The sequence below is a fragment of the Spermophilus citellus genome (genome assembly GCF_964194105.1).
Source record: "Spermophilus citellus genome assembly, chromosome: 10".
Classification (NCBI taxonomy): Eukaryota; Metazoa; Chordata; class Mammalia; order Rodentia; family Sciuridae; genus Spermophilus; species Spermophilus citellus.
In genome coordinates this window covers 84440836-84461223 of record NC_138197.1, presented here as the reverse complement: position 1 = coordinate 84461223, position 20388 = coordinate 84440836, and the positions used below count along the sequence as shown (strand labels likewise).

Genomic DNA, 20388 nt, shown 5'->3' with positions numbered 1-20388 from the left:
TCCTACTCCTACTCACTAATAAGTATTTCTGAACACAGGCCAAGTCCTTAAAAACTTATAGCCAGAAATAGTACAGGGAGGAAGTTAGGGATAAGAGAAGAGCCAGAACAGGTTCTCACTGGTTTCTGACACTATCAGCCCCTTGTTCATTCTCTTTTTACCTCAAAGACCAGAAGTAATATTGTATGATTGGAGATATTAGATATGACATCTCCCATGCTCTCTATTGGTCATTCACACCATTAGTGTGAATGCTTGAATAGAATATTTCAGCACACACCATGACTGAATTCCCAGCAAGCATTTAATGGCATTTCCATTTAATGAGAAGCTGATCCTAACATTGACCCTAGACATTCCTGAACAACACTAAGCCTCATTCCACCCTCCCATTCAGACTGATATTTTGAGGCCTACTGACTGGGCCTCAATTTGTCATTTTTATTAAATAAAACAAAGTAAGACATGCCCACTGATAATACTATCAATATTTTATGAAGTTCAATGCTATAAAGTAGTTTTGTTTTGATTTTTTCCATTTTCCTTTTTGCAGTGCTTGAGATAGAACCCAGGGTCTTGTGTATGCTAGGCAAATGCTCTGTCTCTGAGCTATACCCCCAGCCCTAAACCACTTTGTTAATAGCTCAAACATCAAAAATGAAATACTAAGAGGTTTTCACTAATTTTACCAAAGGTTGACATCAATATAAACAAGACTATATCAATAATAAGACTACATCAATCAAGTAGTTTGATTTTTCAAATACTATTTGTTTCAAAGGACCTCAAGATAATGAAAACTGGAAATGTTAATTTGCTGTACACAAACAAAAATAAAACTAATTTCTCTTTTAACACAAAAATTCTTACTTCATTTTCAAAGTTATATTCTTCATCATAAGTCAATTTTTTCATAACGGCCAACATGATTGCCTAAAATTAAAAAAAAAGACAGCTTTTGTCAATCCTTTAATTGTATATAATTTGAAATTAAGCCACATTTCAAGGCAGAATCCAGATAAAAAATCTATTATTGGTTTAAAGAAGTATAAAGAAGTAAATTACCTCTACATTAGCTTTTTGCTGATCTGAGAGCACTGTAAGCTGTTAAAAAAGTAAGGAATAATTTAGTAGGTCTCCTAAAATTATACTTGTTTATTAGAATATTTTCCCCATCAATTAGGATCTTCTAGACATACATATGCATTTCTGGAGGGTAGTTTGGCATTTTGTTTAAAATATACCTAAGATCTAGTAATTGTCTTTCTAGTAAACCTGAGACAAAGACATGTAGATGAATTTGATTTTGAAAAATATGTATTATGCATTTGGCAAATAAAGAGATTACCAGATAGTAAATGATGGTCTCATCATTTGAAATATTCCTTAAGAAAGACACAGCAGGATTATCAACACAATCATGCTTTCCATACTTCTAAAATTTTTCAAAGTATACATGCAGACATGTTTTTACCATTTTTCGTTTATGTTAACTACTTTAAGCTTACCTGACTCAATTAACCCAACTGGCTCTCATCTAACATCATAATGTGAAATACTAATTCTTTAAAAAGCCACATGCTATTATATTTAAGTTTGTTCTGGAAATAGCAGGAAAAACTTTTAATTGCAAAAATCACTTATAAGAAATAATGTACATGAAATTAAAATAACAAAACTACTTAATAATTTAGAAATACAGGTTCCAAATGAAAAAAACGAGACTATAATTATCAAACTTTTAGAGTAGTAAATAGAATTTTGTCATTTGTTTTCTGACCTAAGTTTTTTTTTTTAACTTAAAAAAAAAAAGAAACAGAAAATAGTAACTAATAGTAACTTTCTTTGGGTAATAGAATTATGGGTTTTTCTTTTTTTCATTTTTCTAATCTGTAATTATCTGCTGAACAAAATGAATAAAACAAAGACTTACCTGTTTTAAAATATGAAGATAATCATAACAAAACCCAATAATGTTAGAGGAGATGTCATCATCCTCATGAATTAGTAGCTGCAACATAAGTGCTACTTTTGTTTCGATAGCTTGTAGTGCCTCTTGTGCATTCTTGATATCTCCATTCTTAATTAATTTACTCCAGCTAACTATCAATGACTGTCCCATTCCATTTACCAGCTTAGAAAATCTGGCCAGGAAGTCCACATCTTCTTCCTACAAGCAATCAAGATAGATCTCAATTTATAACCACCTACTCCAAGAATAAGAGGAGGAAAGCTTTGGTATAAGTCCAGTGCCAATTATAGGATTCAATCTTAAATTGATGTAAGACATTTAACAATTCTAACATTGTGACTAAGGGATTTTCAGAATCTGAATTATTCTAATACATTATTCACTAGTACTCTTTAAAGTTAATTATTTTTAATGATTATAGTCCTATGGCTATTACAAACTTTATAAAAGCTTAAAAAGAGAGCTGTTGCTTTACAATCTTCTCTCTAAACTTCTGAATTTAGTAAACATGATCTAATAAAGCTAATGTTGCCACATTATAGTGTGTGTAATAGATTCCCACAGTTCTTTCTGATACTATTTGATGGGCCTCAGCTATCATATGAGGGCATAAAACTATTGCAATAACCTGCCTCAGATCAGTGTTAAAGCCAAAACGTAAACTGGGTGTGGCACACCTATAATTGCACCTATTCAGGAGGCTAAGGGAAGCCAGATTCCAAGTTCTGAGGCCAGCCTGGGCAAGTTAGCAAGACTCTAGCTCAAAAAACTAAAAGGGCTGGGGATGTAGGTCAGTGGCTGAGTATCAGTGGGTTCAATACCCAGTACTGGAAGGGGCAGAGCAAGATCTCGAATTTAGATTACCTTCATTATCTTTAAACAATTCTCCTACAGAAAGAGACTCTACTCTCACCATTTTATTATTATTTTTTTAATCAAAGATTACTAATAAAACAATCAGTAGCCAGGTGCCCTTGCATGCCTGTAATACCAGCAGCTCAAGAAGCTGAAGCAGAAGGATTACAAATTCAAATCCAGACTTAGCAACTCACTGAGACTCTGTCTCTAAATAAAATACAAAAAGGGATAGGCCACATAATTGTTTATAGCAGCTGAATTCACAATAGCTAAGATATAGAACCAATCTACGTGCCCTTCAACAGAGGAATGGATAAAGAAAATGTGATACTTATACATGATGAAATATTACTCAGCCATAAAGAAGAATTATGGCATTCCTGGTAAATGGATGAAACTAGACTCTATCATGGTAAGTGGAATAAGCCAATCCCAAAAAACCAAAGGCCAAATGTTCTCTCTGTTATGCAGATGCTGACTCAAGAAAAGGCATTTGGAGGAGGGGGGATGGGAAAAAAAGAGTAGAATGAACTGGACATAATTTTCCTATGTTCATATATGAATACATGACCACTATAACTCCACATCATGTACAACCACAAACATGGAAAATTATACTGTTGTAGTCCATGTATATTATGACATCTCAAAATACATTCTACTATCACATATAACTAAACAAAAAAAGAGTTGGGATATAGTTTAGGGGTTGAGTACAGCTCTTTGGTAGTATTACTATATTAGTACTACTACTAATATTATTATTACTAGTAGTTATAATTTCAAGGACAGTTTTCAATATTTAGAAAAAAGAAAACGCTTTTAATATGTTTAACTTATTATCTCTCATTTGTTCCAACAATTTTTAAAACTTTGATGTAAATTTACTAACCTGGTCAATGCTAAAAAACCCAGCAGTCTGTAATACTTGACACAAGGATTCTACTAGCTTCATTTTATCAACAGGGTCCATTCCTTTATTTACAATTTCAAATAAACAGTCACATGCTTCTTCCCGTAGAACTTCTATTGACATATGACCTAGCAGCATATTTATAAACCTGATAGAAGAGGAAAAAAAATACTTAAATACTTTAAACTCATGATTTTTAGATACTGTATTCTGCCGTTCTATATTTTAAAAAATTATAGGCATACATACCTATCATTGGCTATAAGGGATAAGTCTATCCAAGAGACATAAGCCCCAACTACTTCAAGGCACTGACATGTCACTTCTGAATTAGTATACTGATAATTTTGTAAGATTTGGTACCATGATTCCACCAGACTTGGAATGCACTGCTCCCTCATGGTATCTTTTATTAGAGTATTCCTACGAGCCTCCTAAAAAAAAAACACCACCACATACAAAGTAGATTACAAAATGTTTGACACTGGAATATAGTTGCACACAGTAATTTCCTCTACACTAAATTTCCAGACATATTAACACATTCCCTGTAATGGTTTTCTACTTATCAGCTCGAAAATCACATCCTGTGATTCTTTGTATTTCCTCTTTCTATTCTATTCCTCAGTAGCAGACTTTCTTTCTTACTAAACATAAACTATAAATAAGCATTACTTAGAAATCTTTAGCATGAGATAAGTTAGTTCTCAAAATTAGGTAAACACAAAACTAAAACTATTTAGAAAGTGGCAATAATATAAATGCATAATACCCTCTACTTTAAATACTTTGGTTATAATGATCTTCAGTTATACACATTTGAAGCTATTTCTGTTGTGTCCTTTAAGAATAAGGTAAAAGTTATATTGGTTAATAAACAGAGGAAGACTAAGATGATGGGTTACGTGATAAGAAGATAGAAGCCAACACTGACATTTCATAAGCAATGTTTCTTCCTTGCTCAGGGTCCATACAGTAGCATTAAATGCAGACTATATTTCTCAACAAATTCACAGGAGAAAAATCAACTTGTGTATTTCACTGGGAAAGTATTTGCCTACTTTAAAAATCCCAATGTAATACTCTAATTTCAACATATATCTTTTAAAAAATCAGGTTTAAGTTCTTTTGTCAACAAATTTCAAAATGCTCGGTAAATTTATAATCATTCATAAGACTGTTTGTCTAAAGGAAAAAAAATTCCCACTTTTTTAAAAATTTTTTTATGTTTTTATTTTTTTTTTTTTTATTGGTTGTTCACAACATTACAAAGCTCTTGACATATCATATTTCATACATTAGATTGAAATTATGTGGTCATTTTCTCCTATAAAATCTACATTGAAAACTAAAAACTGATGTGAAGTTACTTGCCTCTGATGTATGAACCACATCACGATCTACCAACTCTGAATCAATAGCCATGAGGATTCGGAGGTACAGATCTACTCCCCTTGGATTTAGGTCCACTACTGAGAGAATGTCAAAAAAAAACTTGGGCCATTTAGTGAGATATTCTGTAACAAAAAGCAAGGCGAAGACTTGGGCTGCTTTATTTCGTATAAAGGTCTTCTCCGGTTGGGGATTCAGCATCTGACAACAGAAACATTCCACTAAATTAAACAAACAAACAAACAAACAACCCCCCCCACAAAACCCCCAAAACATCATTTTCCCACTGATCACGTATAAGCAAAACCCCACAAAATTTCAACATGGTCCATATTAGCAGTGAAACAAAATTATATCAAAATTATAAAAGTATTTAAGTGACTGGCCAGAGAACAATCTAATAAATAAAGGTTTTAACAGTTACTTCTCATTTTTACATTTTTAAGTTTCATATGCAGTTTTAATTATTTGTACAATTTTTTAAAAAAGAAAAGCTTCAAATATTTTCCTTCTGTCTTCTCTTTGAGGAAAATAAAAACCTATAGCAACACAACCACTTTATAAGTTAAAATTGGCTATAATTAACCAAAAAGAATATGCTGTGACTAAAGAACTCTGCTGGCCCTTTGAAAAAGGCCCTTGGGAAGAGACTGTCCAGGAACCAAACAGAAAAGTAGCTTTTGTCAAGGAGTAAAAAATAAATGAAATAAAAAATAATAAATTATTTTTAAAACCAAAATTACTACAATGTGTCATGGAAAGTATAACAGTTTGTTACTGACAGAATTTTAAAGTAATTGCTAAGTTTCCTTCTACCCATGATCTTCAAAACTAAGCACTTTTAACATAAAAGGTTGAAAATCTGATCATTTAAGGCTTTGAAAGAAAATTTTACCTGAGCTTGAAGCCAAGATATGAGCGTCTCCCTAATTAGTTGTTGTTGAACAGTGGTTAGTTCTGAATATCTGTTCAAAATAGAGAAGAGAAAGAATAGTGGCTACATTTGTGTGGCTGTGTGTGGTTTTGAAAAGTAAGTTTCATATATTTGAAAGGGAAAGTCTGTATAGCCCTCAATTATGTAAAGTTTCCTAGAATAAACTGTTAATGTCTCACAACATTGCTTCAAAGAAAAGAGGGATGAAGACAGCAGACAGGGTATCATTATCCATCTTTTATAGCTACATAATTTTTCAAACAAATATATCCATATTCTCAGGTCTTTGGTCTACTGAATAAACCAACTGATGATTCTTTATTTTTCCTTAATTAAAGCAGGAGTTCTGAATACAGGTGCTGCCACTCAACTCAAGTTATTATTTGGAAACAGGTCTACTGTTGGTTCATCTGGTTTCTCCAGAGAAGTTGGAATTCTAGATTTTTTTCTATGAAATGTCTATTTCTATATATAATCAACTAACTTGCTTTGGGATAAATCAAAACCTAATTTATTTTGAGGACAAATCAAAACATTTATAACCTGGATATAACTTATACATTGTTAATTTACATCCTATATTATGATCTCCTCAAGGAAGGAAAAACCAAATAAAAATAATGACCTCACCCCACAAGTCTGAATAAGAGTAGTGAGTAAAAGACCTACTTGTATTTAACTTGATGTTCTAATACTTGAAAGCAGAAAAACTTTATGTGATCATCACTGCAAAAGCAAAGACAAAAGCAAAAAAGAAAATTAGATAAAGAGAATATGAATTGGGTAAAACAAAAGCAAAATTCATGAATAATAGCTGAAGTTTCTCAAACTAGACCTTGTGACTTATTTTCTATTTACTGAACTTATTATAACATTCAAATCTGTGTAAAAAGCTAACAGAACTCTAAATACTATATATAATATTCAATATTTCTATTAAATCTGGTAATCAAAATAACCAAAAACTTTTAAGATGTACTTTAAATATAGTCATTGATAAACAGAAGGGCTTCCCTCAAATTCTAGATGTTAAGATTTCTGGAACAATTTTGTTTACAATAGGTCAGGTGTACAAAAATGTTACAACAGCAAGAGAATGAGTCAAATCAAAGACCATCTAGTTCCCACTTAAAATTCAACCTTGCCAGGTATAGTGACACAACCCTCCCAGTGGCTCAGAAAGCTGAGACAGGAGGACCACAAGTTCAAGGCCAGCCTCAGTCTCAGCAACTTAATGAGACACTGTTTTAAAGGAAAAAAAAAAAAAGGGCTTGGGATATAGGTCAGTGCTAAATTGCTACTGGGTTTACTTTCCAGTACCACCCCCACCCCCCAAATCAACCCAAATCAATTCTGTCACAGACAAATCTACAGTAGGGCCACAAGACTATCAGTCTAGCCTCAAAGTTCATATAGCAAATCAAATTATAAATATAGGGGCTGGGGATGTGGTTCAGTGGTAGAGTGCTTGCCTGGCATTCATGAGGCCCTGGGTTCAATCCCCAGCAATGGTGGTGGTGGTGGTGGTGGGGACCCACAAACAAACACATTATAAATATATTACCATCATAAGATGGCAGCAAAAAAATCAACACATGCCAATTATCCACTTCCCACTATCTCTGTAGCAGTGATACAGAGTTTTAGTGAGCCAGCCAAAGTCCTTTTAGCATCCAACAATCTGTTCACTCAAGATGGTTGGTTTAGGCCTGGCTTAATTATGGAACAACTTTTCCTATGTAAAGTAACTGGTCAAAGTAAGAATGGAGATTCCATCTTAATTTAGACTATATGAATTGACCAAACAAAATAATTTCATACACAAAAAGATATAGAACACTTTTTAAAAATTAGGTTTAATTTGTACTCTTCTCAGACCTTAGGTCTTTGTTTTTATTATGGATCACACTTCAACCTTCACTGAATTATGTAAGGATCACATTTTTCCACTCAAGGAATAAACTAGGGGGCAGTCTTTAATTAAAAGTCATCTCTTAATTACTCTAAGACTAAGATGTTCTCAAAATCAGTTTTCACAAAACTCCAACATTGGGTTTCAGCTATCAAACAAAATGACAGAACAGCACTCCAACAACTCCAGGCAGGAGGCTGTCACTAAGCCCATGCACTTCCATTCCATCAGTGACCTCTTTGTTTATTGCTAATTGGTTGTGTTTCCCACAAGTCACACAACGCCAGTTTTACTTCTTTTATAAGAAAGTAACTTAACTATTATATAAGCTGATAAAATAAGTATAATTAGAGTTCCTTTTTCTTTTTATATTTTATTTTTTTAGCATGTTTGTAGTACTGCGGATTGAACCCAGGGCCTCAAGCATGCCAGGCAAGCACTCTACCATTGAGCCACATTCAGAGCCATGAGAATTCCTATATCTGTAAAAATTAAATTGACTGCTTTAGAGGGACTACAAATAAGTCACATCACAGCTAGACATGGTGGCACGTGCTTGTAATCTCAGCAATCTGAAGTGACTGAGGCAGGAGGATCACAAGTTTAAGGCCAGCTTTGGCAACTTACCTCAAAATAAAAAGGAACTAGGGTATAGCTCAGTGGTAAAGTGCCCCTGGGTTCAATCTCCAGAACTCCTCGCCCCCAAAAAATTTACATTGCAGGGGGAAAACCTTATACATATTTGAAGTGGGTTAGACAAATTCCTAGGAATCTGCTCTCATTGTGCCTCAGTCTATTACAGAGACCCATGCTGGAAATCGTAAATTGATGCACTGTGGGTGCAATCCACAAGGATGAAGTGAATGCAAGTTAATATACTTTAGGTTAAAATCTAAAACTCAGGTATGCACCATTTATGATCACCCTCTTTACCAACTTTTTAGAAAACTCAGTTAAAATTCCCAATCATAAGATAAGGAAGTTTTTTCTGCAGTCTATTTCAGCTAAGATTTGCTATCAGGAACATAACATACATATAGCAAAGGACAGTTTTACTCAAAAGTCAATTCTCAAATGGCCCAATTTTTGGTTCATTATTTCTCATTTCTATACTAAATGACTGTATATTAATGGTTTTCTAAAAGGCAAGTCACAAAATGCTTTTATGAAAACCTTCCAAAATAGATAAATCTAATAGTTCTGTTATGTTCACAGAAATTTAAATTCTTTCATATGTTATATAAATTTTGTTTTAATTACCTATATGTCCTCTGGGCTAGAGCTTCTGCACACACCTGCCAGGCATCTGGGGATATCTTTAACTGCTCAAAATAGGCCAGGGCCTGAAAAATTATAAAACAAAGAAACACATTTAGAATAGTCAATCTCAATGCCCCATTAACACTGAACAAAATATTCTAGGAGTAGTAAATCGATAACCAATCGGTAAATTTAACATACTCAAACCCATTTCGTTAGAGTCTAGGAGATAGCACAATAGCACTGCAGACTTCACTGGGCTATTAAGAACTGAGAGAAAAAATGTACAAGTGTTTTTATCAAGTGCCACAATACTGAGATATATGCAATTATAAAAAGGTACAGCAAATCTGCTACTAAAGAGGTGATTATAAAAGATAATATTTTGTCTATATTATTTGATCTACTGTTACATAGGAGAGTATTTCAATTCTTCAATTATATCATATAATTCCCTTAAAATATTAAAATTGGAGAATAATTACATGATATGAATTTTGGAAATTATTGAATAATTGAAAAAGTCAAAGCGGTTTCTCATTCCGCTGTTCATGAATCCAGCCCTTGTAATCAGAGAAAATATGTACTAACAAAGAGCAAAAAGAGCAAGTGCACTTTTTTTTTTTTTTTTTTGGTACCAGGGATTGAACCCAAAGGCACTTAACCACTGAGCCATGTCTCTACTTTTTTTTTTTTTTTTTTAATTTTGAGACAGGGTCTCACTAAGTTGCTTAGGCTGGCTTCGAACTTGAAATTCTCCTTTCAAGTTCAGTCTTGAACTCAGTCTTCCTAGTTGCTGGGATTACAGATATGCACCACTGTGCCCAGAGCAAGTGTATCCTTGTATGGATGCAGAATCAAGTCCATATGCTACTAGTAGTCAAGTGGGAATTATGTATGCCATGCTTTTCCATCAGTATATTACAATAGATTCAGGGTTCACCTATGAAAATGGACTAATAACGTAACCTTAACTTGCGAAGAGTATCTCAAATAGCCAAGAAAATTATACATAAATTAGAAATACTGCTAAATGACTTAAACTAATTATGAACTGGTGCAACTTTGATATGAGGTAATGAGGTAGAGGAACATTAAGCATTAGAAGAACATAATTTCAATTTGTCAGAATTAAAAAGAATGTTTTGTACCATTAGTGATGAAGTTAATTTAGCAGTCTTCATCAATGATTAAAAAAAACTAAATATGAGAATATATCAGAGTGCATTACATGGCAAGAATAAGTATTATTTTATATAACTTTAGTTATATTCGTGTACAAGTATACATGTAAACTGAATCAAAATATAAAATTATTTTTTCTTTGGGTTAGAAGTAAAAGCCACTATATTTATATTTAGGTGACAGTTTCCTCTACTTTTATGAATCTATGAAAGAAGGAGTGGATTGAGTGGATTTTCATACACAACATCAGTGGCTGTTTCCATTAATGAAGATGAGCTGAAGATCAAAGCTACTTTAAATATAAATGTGGTATAAAAAGAAAGATATTTGGGTTTGCTCCCTCCCCTTCTTCACAGCAGGAGCTCTTAAAAACCTTGGCATTGTAGAATTGTCTTTTGTTATTTATAATGAGCTCCTCAGGAACACAACAGAACTTATGCTAGAGGGGACTTAGGGTGGAGCCTCTGAAATAGCCTCAGAATGACTAAGTGATGAAAAGGTTGGTACTTTCAGTCTCAAACACCTATCTCTGAGAAGTGGAGGTGGAAACTGGAGACTAAGCTCTACACTCTTTTTTGTTATATATTATGTATATTCTAAGCTCTATATACTTTTTTGTTATTTATTTATTTATTATTTATACTTCCAGAATGCGCACACTGAGGTGAAGGGAGGAAGGTTAGCACAGAGAGGGCAGGAAAGCCTGGTTTTCCCTTCCTCCATACCTTGCCCTAGGCATCTCTTCTTTTTGGCTATTCCTGAGTTGTATTCTGTGTAATAAACTGGCAACAGTAAATAAATGCTTTCCTGAGTTCTGTGAGTCATTCTAGAAAATAATCAAACCTGAGGAAGGAGTCATGTGAGCCCTCAACTTATAGTCAGTCAACAGAATGAGACTTGAGCCTGTAACTTGTGGGGTCTGAACCTGGTAGTGTCAGAACTGAACTGAATTATAAGACACCCAATTGGTATCCATAGAGAATTGATTGTGGATGCTGGAAAATAACCCAGAGTAACGGCTATCTTCAGAAATTAACAATTTAAGAGTCCAGGCAGCTATGAAAGACTCTTAAATTCAGTTGTTTTCTAACAGCAGTCTGTGAAAACTATGGTTTTCTTTATGAATACCATAGGTCCAGGACAGGGGATAAGGTGGAAGTCAATTATATATGTTGCATTGCCACCTAATAATTCACTCCCCCCACCAAAGTAGGTAACGGTTTACCTGCTAGAATTATTGCTAACATATAATTTTCTTTAAATAATAGCAGGTTTTAAGCTAAAGGTGGGTAGTGTATTTTCAAAAAAGAGGTGAGGGAAATAACCTGAAAACTTTCAATCTTTGTGCTGTGAATCCATGTATGATTAGCATTTAAAAAATATATTTATTTTTTAGGTGTAGTTAGACACAATATCTTTATTTTATTTATTTATTTTTATGTGGTGCTGAGGATCAAATCCAGGGTTTTGCATGTGCTAGGCGAGTGCTCTACCGCTAAGCTAAAACCCTAGCCCTTACCAACATTTTTTTTTTAATGATGAAGACGACCTAGCCTTCATCACCTACTTCTATCCCATACCTTTTTCCTGCATTTAAGTGCCAACAGAGTCAGTTCAGCTATTTTTAATGCCCATACAGAAAACAGAGAAGTACAATTGAACAAGTGAGTAACTGGAGTTAGCAAACGGTCATTTATCTAACCACCAAAACCGATCATTCCAACTATTCCTGAACTATAACCCAGGATTATGAGAATTCACTATCCCTTGATTCTTTCTTCTTCATCCTAATTATTTCTGTTACTTGGGTTGGTTTAATGGGCCATCAAATTAAGCCTGGACCTGGATGTTCAAAATATCCTGATAGAAAAAAATATTTTTATTGATGAAAAAAAAGCACAACTCCTGTATTAAATCCACTAATAATATATTGATGGGCTGGGGATGTGGCTCAAGCGGTAGCGCGCTCGCCTCGCATGCGTGCGGCCCGGGTTCGATCCTCAGCACCACATACCAACAAAGATGTTGTGTCCGCCGAGAACTGAAAAATAAACGTTGAAAAATTCTCTAAAAAAAAAAAAAAAAATATATATATATATATATATATATATATACTTTTCTGAAAAATCATGGCAAAATTTTAAAAATCTGTTGAATACTGGAACTTAATTTTAAAAAGAAATCTTTTTTGTTTATACACAGAATAAATGTGTATAATCTATCAATGTCCTAATTAGTTTGTCAGATATCTTAAAATGGGCCAGGCATTTAAATCTCAATTCCTTTTTATTTTTCTGTATCTGGAGAGCTACTTATTGAACAGTAGAAGCATTCACTTATGTTAAAAACTACTTGAATGTTTTTTATTATTTAAAAATGTTTGTACTTCTGCTGGGGTTGTAGTTCAGTAATACACTGCTTGCCTAGCATATGTGAGGCACAGTCTGGTTCTCAGCACCATATAAAAATAAAAGTACTGTGTCCGTCTTTTAAAAAAAGAAAGTTTGTACTTAAAAAAACAAAAATGGCTATAATATCTAGTGAGATTACTAACCTTGGTTAGGTAATTTATAAAAAATACTCTTTGCTATGAGAAGTAGAAAGAAAAGAGAAAAATTCCTCTTCTTCCTCTTATGCTATACTTCAGAAAGCCCACATCTTTAAAAAATTACAGGCTTGTTCTTTAGATGTCTTATTATTCAGCTATAGTGATTACAGTTGTAGGTTTCATTACGTCTAATTGTTTACGCTTATCCAAAAATCATAGCATTCTTAATGGATTGCTTATCATGTAGTAATCATTTTATATAACTTAAAACACGGCATATCCTAACTGCTTATTTACATGTCTGCCTGGACTAAATAATAAGCATAGTAACTATCAGTAATACAAGTATTAAACAACTTTGAAAGACCAAGCCAAGCAATGGGATGTTTACAGAGTATGCATGTTTACTACTAAAATCCATTGAACAATCTTCTCTCTGCATTACAACTTCTAAATAATTAAAAATAATGACTAATGTTGCATAAAGTCCTACTTTGAATTACATAAGATTTTAATTCTTTGGTTTAGTCAACTAAACTGAAAATAATAGCACTTTCTACATTAAGAACACATTTGTATCAGTTTTGTTTGCGTTTCTTCATTTCTACACAAATTAGACCTTTATCATCAAGGGCTGGGGCTGGGGCTCAGTGGTAGTGCACTTGACTGGCATGTGAGGCACTGGGTTTGGTTCTCAGCACCACATATAAGTAAATAAAATAAAGGTCTATCAACAACTAAAAATAAATAAATAGAACTTTATCATCAGATATATTTTTTATTCACATTGATAAATGCATATTTGTGGTAACATGTTTTAACTTACCCTTTGTCTAAAGTCTGAATCAGCATTTGGATTTAGCCCTAAAAGAGCCTGTTCATCCATCCCTGCTGTTATACTTGTAGCTTTCTGATTATAATAGGCGTGCCCTCTGATCCAGCAGAAGAATCCACAAACATCTGCACATAAAAAACAAAGGTGCAAGAAAACAATATGTGATAAACAAAAATAGATGCTTACCCTGAATGTTATAATAAATGATAAAAATATACAAAGATGATCACAAGTTTTAACAATCTTTTGAAATTTACCAGATTACAATTAAAGGAGCCCAAGTCTTAGAAGAATTGACCCTGTTAAATACTCTGCTAATGTGTAATTTCTAAAAACCTAAGTATACTATTAAAGTTCTGAAGTTATCTTATTCTTCAAAATCTTTAATAAAGCACAGAAAGTAATTATTTTCTTTAAACAGCTGAAGCCATCTAATGTGTGCAGTGTTGCTACTTATTATCTCCAGTACTTAAAAATGAAACTGTGCAACTGTATTGTTAAAAAATGACAGATCCAGATTATTTTGTTATAGTAATTATAATAATTTCCCTACTTCAAGTCACCAATACTATAAACCTTTAAAAAAATAGAATGTCTGATCTCAAAGTTCAATATTCTTACTGGTATGTTTACAAAGTACTGCAAGAGAAGTTGAATGAGAAAGGAAAAAGAGTTAAAAGCTAGCTATTTAGCTTTTGAACAATGGATCAGTTCTACCTTCTACCTCCGCAAGAGCAGAAATCTAGTCAATTCTAGAAATGTATTTCAGAGAAAATTTGTAATAGTACATACAAAAATTCACAAACTGAACTGACTACTCTTATTTAGGGTCTTTTCTTTTTGCTGGGACACTTGCCTAGTATGCATGAGGCCCTGGGTTCAATCTCTAGTACCACAAAACTACCACTACCACTACCACCGAAAATAAAAAAATTTTAAAAACCCTCTAGAAAGTAATCTATTTCTTCATAGTCCAGGTTCTAACATTCTCAAATCAGAACACAGTAAGCTACCCAGGGCAGCTTAGTTCTTAAGGGACTGTATATTTATTTGAGCAAACTCTAAATGATGTGAAAATAACATCATTTGTCAAGAACTATAAGACAGGGAAAAAAGGCTTTACCTTACAAAGCTGTGGGGTTTTTTTGTTTTCCAAATTATCACCACCAAAGAGAACCTAAAGAGGCTAAGTGACTAATTGGAGGGGAAGGAGATACTGTCTTTTAGGAATGATGTAGTCAGGATCAAAGCCAAGTTATAGGCTATGGGCTGAGAATCTTGGAGAAGGAAGCTCAATCCTTCTCTTCCAGTTCATAGCATACCTGCAGACTAGAGAAGAGCAATGTAAACTTCCATTGTCTTCAGAATTAAAATCCAAACATTTTTTAATGACTCCTCACCATTCTAAACCCCAACCCAGCAAGACTCATGACCCTACATTACATGGCAGTTTTTCAGTGATATTCTGCCCTTCATCTTTGCAACACACTGCCCTTTTCAGTTACTTAGTTAGCCAGTTTGTCCTTCAAATTCAACTTAGAGGTCATCTCTTTCAAGAATACTTCTTTGACTCCTTTTGTCCAACCCTTCAAATTGGATTAGATGCCTCACCTAAGCATTGCTGTATTGTCACTGTCAGCTTACTAGTTTTCTTAAAGAGCAAAGGCTGGAATATTTACCACTGTGTTTCTAGGATGTGGAACACAGGTTTTGGATTTAAAAAGATCTGGGTTCATAACCCAATCTTGACATTAAAAAAAAAAAAAGGCTCAGGAATAACAAAACCTAAGAGCTCTTTCTATGAAAGGCAAAAGGCATCTGCTTCAAAATTGCAACAACTTCAATGATACAAAGTATGTAAAGTATGTCTGGCACATAGTGGGCCCTCAATAGGTTATTAATTCAGAGGTAGACCCACAGGGAATAGGAATCACTTGAAGCATTCTTAAACTAGTACATCAGCATCTTGAAGATGGGAAAACAAAAAAAAGATGTGCACTCCTCGCCCCCAAGCCAAAAATGTCAAGAAGAACTGATTACCATTCCCCTGAAAAAGGCCTCTATGGAGAGAAAAGACATTTTCTATGAAATTGAGTTTCTATGAACTCCAGACAGAAATACTACAAGGAACTTCATGTAATTTGCCACGACTTTAGAGCAAACTGCTTAAGCTTGTTCACCTCACACTGATACCATCAAAAGGAAAAAAGGAAGTGGTCCTAAAGAAAAACATGGTCAATAAACAACCTAAGGAAACAAACTTGTTACAGTTGTCAGTAAAAAGAATACACCCAAGAGAAGGCACTTGGATAACCAATATGTAAGGGAATAGGATAAAATACTTAAGTGTGTGCAAACAACTGAAGAGCTACACCCTGAGCAAAAAGGTAATGACGACCTTCCTAGAAAAAAGACTGGGCATGAACACATGGTATTCCAACATGACACAGTCGTGCAGGTGTAAACATTTGTTACAATATGGCAAATATTTCAATTACACATCCTGCAAAGGCTGGGGACTTGCAAGGCAAGCAACACACTTAAGAATATTATGCCCTAACTTTTCCCAAAGAGTCATTATGTCGAGAATCAAATAATTTGGAAAAATTCCTCCACATCTACTGAAGACTGTTTCAAAAACTAGGGCTTAATTTTCCAGCCTTTTAACATCGCACTAACAAGTCGCTTTAATAAAACGTAACTTCCCTCAGTAACAACTAATTAGTGCCTCCAAAATGTACTCGTTTTTCTGGTTACAGGGGATCATCATGCTTCTCTACTCTTGCAGGATTGTGAGGAAAGGAAGGGAAGAAATAAAGTGTCTGTGCTGGCAAATTATTACACAGAAATAATAGGGTTTTTTTTTCCTTTTTGTGCGGGGTGGGCGGTGGGGAATCAAGTTTAAGGTCTCTGCAACTGAAACTGGTGGGACGCGCTGTAACTCTATAAACGGGTCTGCGGAGGGGCACAGGAGTGTTGGTCCTCTTCGGCCGGCCTCGTCCCCCATCCTTTCCCCGGATCCCTCCTTAAAACTACGCCTCGTGGCAACTCGGGTGATGAAACACCAGGTAACTAGCGGCCACGCACTTAGGACACGGGACGCACTCCGCGACAGCGGCCACAACTCGTACCCACCCCCATCCTGTCCGCCCAGCCTTGGGGCGCACCGCCGTGGAGGGTCCCCGGCCCGCACCCCTCCACAGCGTCAGTGCTCCCCCAGACCAGCCCACCCTGATCAACTTCCTCGCAACCTCGCGCGAACCAAGCCGGATCCAGGTCCCGCCACCCTAGAGCCTCGAGTCACCTTCCCTATCACTCCATCTCGTCTTCTCGCCTGCACTCCCGAGGGCCGTTCAGCGGAGTGGAGCGACGCCGCACGCAGGCAGCGGGGCGAGCGGCCCTCGTCCTTGTCGCCGTAGTCCTCCGCCACGGCCGCAGCGCTAACGCCGGAGACCGTGCTGACCGGGGCCGCGCGCCTCTCGCGGCTCCTGGCGCCTTCTCTTGCGTGGCGCCGAGCAGGCAAGCTAGCAAGCAGGCGGGCGGGGTCGGCGCCCCAGGAAGGGAAAGAGCGCGAGGGCCGGCTAACGCCGCTGCCACCGTCGCCGCTGAGTCAGCGCGAAGCGCGCTCCCAGAGTCGGTGCCGCGCGGGCCAGCGCCAGCAGCCTCATGGAGTGTGCGGACGGCAGCCTGCGGGCTGGGGCCGGGGCCTACAACTCCCAGCATGCAATGTGCAGGCGGCGCTTCCGGGCGGCTGGGCGCATACGCGCTCCTCGCAGCTCGCCGGGAGGCGGGGTCGTCGGGGCTACGGTGCATGCTGGGATGGGGCATCCCGGTGCGGTGCCCCCCGCCTCCTCAACCCCGTTCCCCCAGTCCGAGGGAGTGTCTGTGCTGGTTTCTAGCTGCGGGGTCAATTTCCATCTTCCTGAAGAGCTTTGTTAAGTAATTGATAGGTTAGAGGACTGAGTTCCTGAGGTCGGGCTGACATGGTTCAAACCACGTGTCAATTCCTTTTCTGTGATTCCACGTGTCTGGAGTCCATGAGCGTGAAGATCTGATGAGTTCACTTTATATCTATTTTGTCCATGAAAAGGACATCATTTGTAAGAATGCCTATTCATCGATTTTTCTCCGTTGGTACTAAGAGTTGCTTCATTTATTCGGTCTCTGAGTTATTAATTTGTTAATGCTGCAAAGAGGCAGTTGTAGGCTCCAGCCCCCTCGTTTTGAATCCCAGTCTTATCCCTCAATAGCAGTTGACCTCAATCATGTTACTTTGTACTTCAGTTTACTCATCTGTGAAATGATAAAGTAATAGTAACAACCACAGAGGGTGATTGTTGAGGATTGTTTAGACGTGTTCATCACACAGGTGCTCAATATTTAGGTTTCACTGTTGATTATTCATTATGTACTGAATGTAGGCTATATGTAGGCACTGAGAGTGCAGCCTACAAACAAAACTTGGGAGGGAAATGGGAAAAGAAATAGAATAAAATTTGTATAGCAACAGCTACATTTATTTAGTGACTCCCATGTTCAGTGTACATAACATTTTGTTGCTGAAAGCTTGTCCTCCATGCCAATCAAATAAGGAGGACATGGTTTTGAGAAAAAGGAAAAAGATGGTTTATTGCTTTGCTAGGAGAAACACAAGGGACCCCTGTCCCAAAGGCTGTGATTCTGCCCATCAGCAGGAACAGGGGACTTTTATAGAAGTAAATTCAGAGAAAATGAGATTAGCGAGGAGAGATCAGGAAGAGAAGATCAGGAAGGAGAGGTAGGGAAAAGAAGACCAAGGAGAAGAAGTTTGGGAAATAGAAAAAACATGTAAGTTTCAAAGCCACAAGAGATATAGTTGAAGCATCAAGTGAATCCCTGTTAAAATTTCATATATAAAATATCTTGAATCACTATTGCATCAGGTTTTTGACGTCTTTAAAATGACAGGCTAGGATTTCGGTCCTATTTCAGAGTATTGCCAGAGTCTAGCCTAGTGCCAGTCTGTAGATAAAAACTCAATGAACAAATCACTACATGAATTATGTTAGCTGTGATGATCAACCAGGGACTACGGAGTCCCAGTACTAATCCTGGCAGTCTGTAATTTGTTCACATGTTCCACTGCTTCATCCTAAAGACTTTAGTCCGTTGTACTGTAATTGCCTTTACTTGCCTTTTTCATTCATAAATTCATTTTGCAAGCACTTCATATGTTAAGTACACAAAGCTTATCTAGTATCTATAGCTTATCTACAGTATACTTAGTAACATTGGCCCTTTCCTTTATGGTGGTTCAAATACCCAAGATAGTAAAAAATCTTTTTCAGGTTTATAAACACGTATTATTTCAGAACAAATAAGGAAGAACTGAGTGGAAACCAACTGAAGTTGCCCTGAGAAGGAGATTACATTTGATCATTCCATATTCTGGCTGCCCTATCCATGAAGAGATGGTTTTTCATCTCAGGCTAACATAAGATACTAGTTATCAATTTTTTTAATATTTATTTTTTAGTTGTAAAACAATTTAGTTGTAAAACAATTTTTTAGTTGTAAAACAATTCAAAGGTATTGAAAACAATACCTTTATTTTATTTATATGTGGTGCTGAGGATCGAACCCAGGGCCTCTCATGTGCTAGGCGAGCACTCTACTGCTGAGCCACAACCCCACTCCCTAGTTATCAAAATATTGACAAATAACACTATCATTACTTTAACATAAGGCATGTAAATTGCATATGGCAATGCCTTTATGTATTGTCAATGTTTTTAAACATTTATGTGGCAGACAGTTCTAAGTATTTATACTGTAATTCTCACAACTTTGTGGAGGTAGGTATTATTAGCATCCCCATTTTATAGATGACAGAACCAAAGTGCATAGATGTCAACTAGCAGAGCTGTGATTCAAATTTACTGTCTGACTCTTAGGGGCCTGTGCTCCTAGCCTGTCTTTCAAATGAAGATTCATCAAGGTTGATGGCATTGTAGATCTAGTACAAAGTTAATTCTTCTTCCTATAAATGTATTCAGAGGCCCCTTATTTTTTTAATCATACAACAAAATTTTTATTGGGGCCAGGTATAAGAAAAATATGACCCCCCTCAATTTATTTAAAAGTAAGGTTTACCTTTTATAAAAGTAAGGTTTACTCACTTGCTTAGCGTGCTCAACGCCTTGGTTTCTATCCCAAGGAGGCCCCTTTCTTATAACAACAAAACTTAATTTGTTCATGCTCCCCATATCCTTTTCTTTCAGTTGCCAGAGTACTTGAAAGAATTATGATAGATAACATTTGTATGTTTATTTCATTATGGTTTTATATATCTTTTAAAATGTGTTCCTCTTTAACATTATAGGGATGGAGCAGGTACAATTATCATTATTTTAAAATTTAAATTTACAGATCAGGACACCAAGATGAATCTATTTTAAGTACTATCTTCAAAGTTACACAGCTGGTAAATGGGGAGCTAGAACTGTGGACTCCTGATTAGGAATTTCTTGTCTGTAGCATATCCTTTTTTTTTTTTTTGGCCTACATTTATTCTTTCTTTCCCTCAATTTTTGTGATTTG

The 20388-nt window shown here is 35.9% G+C and overlaps 1 protein-coding gene across 2 annotated transcripts in view; it reads right to left on the bottom strand.

The window, feature by feature from the left end:
* Window positions 1–17488, bottom strand: part of XPOT (exportin for tRNA) — a 42527-nt gene extending 25039 nt beyond the window's left edge. For both annotated transcript variants that reach the window (XM_081311514.1, XM_081311515.1), the window contains exons 1-11: window positions 17114–17488; window positions 13801–13934; window positions 9242–9324; window positions 6739–6795; window positions 6031–6100; window positions 5118–5336; window positions 3993–4177; window positions 3723–3891; window positions 1934–2170; window positions 1066–1104; window positions 871–933 (exon numbers count right to left, since the gene is read on the bottom strand). In XM_081311514.1, the coding sequence (XP_081167640.1) occupies window positions 871–933; window positions 1066–1104; window positions 1934–2170; window positions 3723–3891; window positions 3993–4177; window positions 5118–5336; window positions 6031–6100; window positions 6739–6795; window positions 9242–9324; window positions 13801–13860 (1182 nt within the window). In that variant the 5' untranslated portion in view covers window positions 13861–13934; window positions 17114–17488. The remainder of the gene's footprint in view (window positions 1–870; window positions 934–1065; window positions 1105–1933; window positions 2171–3722; window positions 3892–3992; window positions 4178–5117; window positions 5337–6030; window positions 6101–6738; window positions 6796–9241; window positions 9325–13800; window positions 13935–17113) is intronic.
* Between the last annotated feature and the right edge of the window lie 2900 nt (window positions 17489–20388).